The following is a 6000-nucleotide window of genomic DNA, read 5'->3' as shown; positions in this document are numbered from 1 at the left end:
AGTTTCCTGCTACCGCTATTATGAAGTTGTCCCACTTATATTAAAATAATCTCTAAATTTTTTTTCTGTACCTTGAGGACAAGGTTTAAGTAAATCCGATAGCAATGATAGAGCGGTATAATATAGTTCTAGTTTATAATATTAGTTATTAGTATTATTATTGGAATATAGTTATATTTGGACTTTTAATAGTTGTTGGGCTTTTAGGTTTATCATCCCTTAATAGTACTATATAATGTAGTGTCTTTGACACATTTGGAGTATAAAAAGAAATCAATGAAGTTTATCTTTTTAATTAGTTTATCTCCTCTAGTGTAGGGTTCTAAATTTAGCATCCTATCAATATAAGTCACTTTTTCAAAGATCAACTAAGTATACAATTTATCAGAAATGATATGTTTACACTATAAATGACACTTACGCCGTATTTCTATACGATTTTGTTTTATTAAAATGTTTAATAATTATTTTTACTTTTCATGACACACACATCAAGCCATGCACGTGTTATATACTATACGATGTAGCTGTAATTTGTTTGATTTTCTGTGTATAGATAGCAAACAATTTATAGGCTATTTTGGACGTTTCTTTATCGTGCATGTTAATAGTTATTTTTCACGTCCAACGACGTCAAGTGCAACTTATTCACAGTTTTCACTTCAAGCTACTTTAAATTAATTTCTCAAAAACCTCTCTCTCCCTCACGTTTAAAGAAAAGAAGGTAAATTGAGCTGCAACGCCCATTTATTCTTTAATATATCAAATCACTAATAAAGGAAAGAAACCCATAGTATTTTAGAATCTGTTTATTTTAATAATATTTTTCTTTTATACATGGGTTACCTAAATCACTAATAAAAGAAAAGAAACCCATAGTATTTTAGAATCTGTTTATTTTAATAATACTTTTCTTTTATATATGGGTTACCTAAATCACTAATAAAGGAAAGAAACCCGTAGTATTTTAGAATCTCTTTATTTTAATAATACTTTTCTTTTACATATGGGTTACCAACACATATAAAAATATACTTTAGCTAGGGCAGAAGTATTGGTTATTCATTTTTGCAGACAACATGGCATGTGAACCAAGTAAAGAATATTGAAATCAAATCTATTAAATACCACACATGTTAAATTTATTAACCATATTTGCATAGAACCCCATATCTGTCACACTTCACTCAAAACTTATAGTATCAAACATGACCACAGAAAACCTTGACCAAGTGACGGGTTCAGCTTGTTTAGGCAGAATAGGTGCACTCTATGCCGTAATTAAAGTGGATCCATCTATTTTGGAAAACATAGATAAAAACCAATTTGTACAAACTCCTTTGCATATCGCTGCCGTTATGGGTCAACTCGAGTATGCCATTGAAATTATGAATTTGAAACCTTCATTTGCTACGAAGTTAAATAATCAAGGATTTAGTCCCATCCATTATGCTATGCTCCGCCAATATAGGGAAAGCACCACTCCTCTTCCTATGGATAATCGCCAAATACTGATGGTGTCTTACTTGGTTGGCATCAATAAAGATCTTGTTAGAGTTAAAGGAAGAGAAGGCTTGACTCCACTTCATTTAGCAGGTAAAATGGGGGAGGTTGAACTTGTAGCTAAATTCCTCACTGTTTGTCCGGATTCCATTAAAGATGTAACTGTGAAAGGTGAATCTGCATTGCATATTGCTGCCAGGATGAAACAATATAAGGCCCTTGAATTTCTTCTTACGTGGCTCCAAGAAAATTGTGGAAGAGGTGCTAAAAAGCTGAAATGGGAAATACTGAACCTGAAAGACTACAACGGCAACACTGCTTTGCACATTTCAGCCCTTAGTAATGAACCAAAGGTATTCTCTTGATTAAATTCACATGTCTCCTTCATATATGTAACGGGTTAAAAAATCCTTTTATAATGAGACTAAAATATATTATTTGAGTATGTTTTTTAATTATTAAATAATTTTTTTTATAATATTTATTATAAAAATTCTATTATTTTAATTATAATACTTTTTTTTATTCATACTATATTTTTTAATATGTTTTTTAAAAATTAGTACAATGCAGGTTTAAAATTGTTTGAGCAATTTTTTATAAAATTGTCCACTTGTTTTTAAAATACATTGTAACTGCAGTTTGATTCATGGTGGAGGACACCACATTAGCAATAGTGTGGTTGGAAGTTGGAACTGGGTATGAAGAGTGCAATTTAAAACAAAGAATGTTACATTTAAAAAACAAAGTGTCGCTAACTTTTAAAATATTTTTAAAAAATATATATGTGATAATTAATATGGGATGGAGAAGTAATTGTAACATGAACTATCTCTAACAAGTTGTATTATTCATTTATAATTACTTGGTAGCACAGTCTCTTGAATATCTGGCAAACACTGGGATGAGCTTGGATGAAATGAACTCCGAGAAGAAAAAAGCAATTGATTTTGCAAGTACTCCAGAGATGAAGAAAATATTAACAAGTGCTAAAAAAAGACGTCTCTCAATAATGACTAAGGTCGGCATTCTTGATGCCATAACTTGGATAAGTAGAATTAGAAGTGATATAACAGAGGAGCAGCGTAACACTTGGTTGATAATTGCAACTCTTGTTGCAACTATAACCTATGAATCAGCATTGAGTCCTCCAGGTGGAGTTTTCCAGGTAAGTGCAACTGATGACCACAATATGAAAATCAAGTCTGCAGATATGTATTATTCTACCCGAGGAAATGCTGGAAAATCGATCTTGTCAAAAACTAGTTTCATGGGTTTTTCATTAGCGAATATGCTTTCCTTTTCTTTATCAATTATAGCAATAGTAATTATGACCCCAGGGGGAGTACTAAGGCCCCTCGTGTTAGCTCCGGTCACTTTTTTTACTCTTTGCTATCTAATTGCTATGCCAGCAATATCTCCTACTCATACCAACACTATTATTCTCAGCATCCCTATGTATTCAATTTTTTTATTGGCGGGTTTTATGTTTTATTTCTTTGGGGACCTTATTATTATAAAAAAGAGAATAATCTCTTGTTACAAATGCATGAGAGCAACTCAAAGTCAAACCTGCATGAGAGCAACTCAAAGTCAAACCTCTATAACCCGTGTTTAGACAATATAATTTCATTGTCTATTTGAAGTTTCCAATATATTATTTGGTTCAATATTAGCAAATTATGAATAAATGTATGTGTACAAGTATGGAACCCATGTGTTCCCGATATATTTAATATGTAATTGATTGTTTTTTTCTTCGATAAGCACTTGTATTAAACGCACAAGGGGTGCAACCCAATACAATAGGAAACGGATAAGAACAACAACAACAACGACAAAAGAGAAAATAAAACTATCCTACACGCCAACATAAGCACAAGGATTGATAAGCCAAACCTCCTTCGTGCTATTTCCCCTACCTTTAGCAAGGATAGAAAATCAATCCCACCCCAAATTCTTAATGACAATCAAAATTTCGGTAGGATTCCAAATACAATCATTAAAAACCACTTTATTTCTTTCCAACCAAATGCACCAACAAACCAAAAGCCAAAGAAAAGCAAAAAAGCACGGTTTGATCAACCCCCTTAACATCGCACCAATATGCTCCACCACACCGAACCCCATCTCATCCTCCAATGCATCATCCATCGCCCCCACATCCAACTCCAAATCGGAACCCAACCAATTAAACACCTCCTTACAAACATTTCTCGTATGGATACACACAATAAAAAGATGACCCGCCGATTCTTCCTTCAAACCACACAGAGGACATAAAGTATCACTAAGAATTCTTTCCATACCACGTAAACAAAGAGCCCGACGAGTAGGTAAAGAATTAAACAACAAACTCCACCCGAAAACTTGCACTTTACTAGGAACTCTAGCTTCCCATAATCTTTTTAACTCTACTTTGCTCCCATCATTCAAAACAACTTCCAAAGTCCTTAACGAATAAATCCACCGAAAACAATCTTTAAACTAAAAACCATTGACATGCCTCCACCAAATCCACTTATCTTTCACCCCCGAATTTGGCGCCACCCCTTCCAAAAGGTTCATCAAATTACTCCAATCACAAGCTACCTCCCCCTCCAAAACCTCCTCCAAAAACCCAGATCCCACTTCCAAACATTATCCACCCAACCACCCATATTAGCAACACAAGAAGAAGAGGAAGAAGAAAAAGAGATAGCGGAGGAACTAATATTAGACATAGAATAAAAACTAAAGAGATGAGGAAAAAGCACCTTAAAAGGCGTAGGCCCCAACCAAGCTTATTCCCAAAAGCGAGTTCCTTCACCATCCCCAAGTCTCCTTGAAATGCAATTAGAAAACCACGGCATATCGTTAACTTCAAACCCGTAAACATTACGGACGTCCCTCCACCACAACGAAGATTTCAATAACATTCTATCTGGCATCACCCCACAAAGAGCCTTCATCCCCACACCATACCTAAACTCCATAAATTTGCTCCAAACCGCCACCCTATCCGACAAAAAACGCCAACCCCATTTACTCATCAAGGCAAGATTGAAAATCTCAATATTCTTCACTCCTACCCCCCCCCCCCCCTTTTTACACGGATGACAAATCTTCTCCCAACTAACCCAACACACCTTCCGGCATCCTTCACTTCTTCCCCATAAAAAGTCCATTTGAATTTTTACAATCTCATCCAAAACATTCCTCGGAGCTTTAAAGAAAGATAGCATAAAAATAGGGATACTATTAAGAACCGAATTAAGTAAAGTAACTTTACCTCCCAACGAAAGGTGCTTGCCATTCCAACCACTCAACCTCTTTTTAAGCTTAGAAATTAAACAAGACCACAAATCCTTCCTTCGATATGGTTACCGCCAACTGGAATGCCCAAGAACAAAAAAGGAAACTTCCCCACTTGACACCCCAAGAATAAAGAAGCCGCTTCAAGAACCTGCTCCTCCAAATGCACACCAAAAAGCTTACTTTTATTCAGATTAATGCACAACCCTGATACCAACTCAAACCCACGTAACAAAGCCTTGACACACCATAAATTTTCCTTAGAACCATCTCAAATAAGAACAATATCGTCCGCAAACTGCAGCATCTCAAAGGATATATCAGAAGAAACCTGAAAACCTTTGAAACTACCTTCGACCACCGCATTACGCATCATACCTGCTAAACCTTCTGCCACCAACAGAAAAAGGAACGGGGAAAGAGGATCCCCTTGACGTAATCCTCTAGAAGCCTCAAATTCCCTCATAGGAGAACCATTAACCAAAATAGAAATAGAACTAGAAAAGGCCGTACCTTCCATCCAAGATAACCACCTAGGACCAAAACCCATGCGCTTCAAAACATATCTAAGAAACCCCCAAGACACATAATCATATGCCTTTTGAAAATCCACCTTCAACACAAAACACTTTTTCTTACTCCTCTTAGCAAAATCCATCACCTAATTGAGCACTAGAACCCCATCAAACATTTGCCTTCCTTCAATGAACGCCGATTGAGACTTAGAGATCAACTTCCCCATCACAACCTTCAATCTAGCTGCCAACAACTTTGAAATTTACCGATACAAACAACCGACCAAACAAATTGGTCTAAACTCATCAATTCTTTGAGGACAATCCACTTTAGGAATAAGCGCCAAAAATGAAGCCGTAGCCGCTCTAGGAAGAGAACCCCGTTTATAAAACTCCTGAACAAAGTAAAACAACTCCTTATTGACAAATCTCCAAGTCTTCTTAAAGAACCCCAACCGAAAACCATCCGGACCCGGACTTTTCTCACAATCACTAAGCCAAATGATGTTCTTTATTTCCTCCATGGAAAACAGCTCCTCAAGAATCTTACTTTCCTCCATCGACAAAGCATTAAAACCAACTCCATCCAACACCGGCCTACCCATACAGGGCTCCGAAAACCGATGTTTAAAATGGTCAAACACCTCATCTTTGATCACATCGACATCCTCTAAAAGGCCACCATCCG

At 36.0% G+C, this 6000-nt stretch overlaps 2 protein-coding genes across 2 annotated transcripts; both read left to right on the top strand.

Moving 5' to 3' along the window:
- Window positions 1–1187: 1187 nt before the first annotated feature.
- Window positions 1188–1868, top strand: LOC131618959 (ankyrin repeat-containing protein BDA1-like). The gene has a single exon (XM_058890107.1). The coding sequence runs from the start codon at window positions 1209–1211 to the stop codon at window positions 1866–1868; it is 660 nt and encodes a 219-aa protein (XP_058746090.1). The 5' UTR covers window positions 1188–1208.
- Window positions 1869–2389: 521 nt separating this feature from the next.
- Window positions 2390–3194, top strand: LOC131617160 (uncharacterized). Its single transcript, XM_058888514.1, has one exon. The coding sequence runs from the start codon at window positions 2408–2410 to the stop codon at window positions 3119–3121; it is 714 nt and encodes a 237-aa protein (XP_058744497.1). The 5' UTR covers window positions 2390–2407; the 3' UTR covers window positions 3122–3194.
- The last annotated feature ends 2806 nt before the right edge of the window (window positions 3195–6000 follow it).

The sequence above is a fragment of the Vicia villosa genome, linkage group LG7, assembly GCF_029867415.1.
Source record: "Vicia villosa cultivar HV-30 ecotype Madison, WI linkage group LG7, Vvil1.0, whole genome shotgun sequence".
Lineage (NCBI taxonomy): Eukaryota > Viridiplantae > Streptophyta > Magnoliopsida > Fabales > Fabaceae > Vicia > Vicia villosa.
Note: the sequence above shows the minus strand (reverse complement) of the source record. Positions and strands in the feature narration are given on the sequence as shown.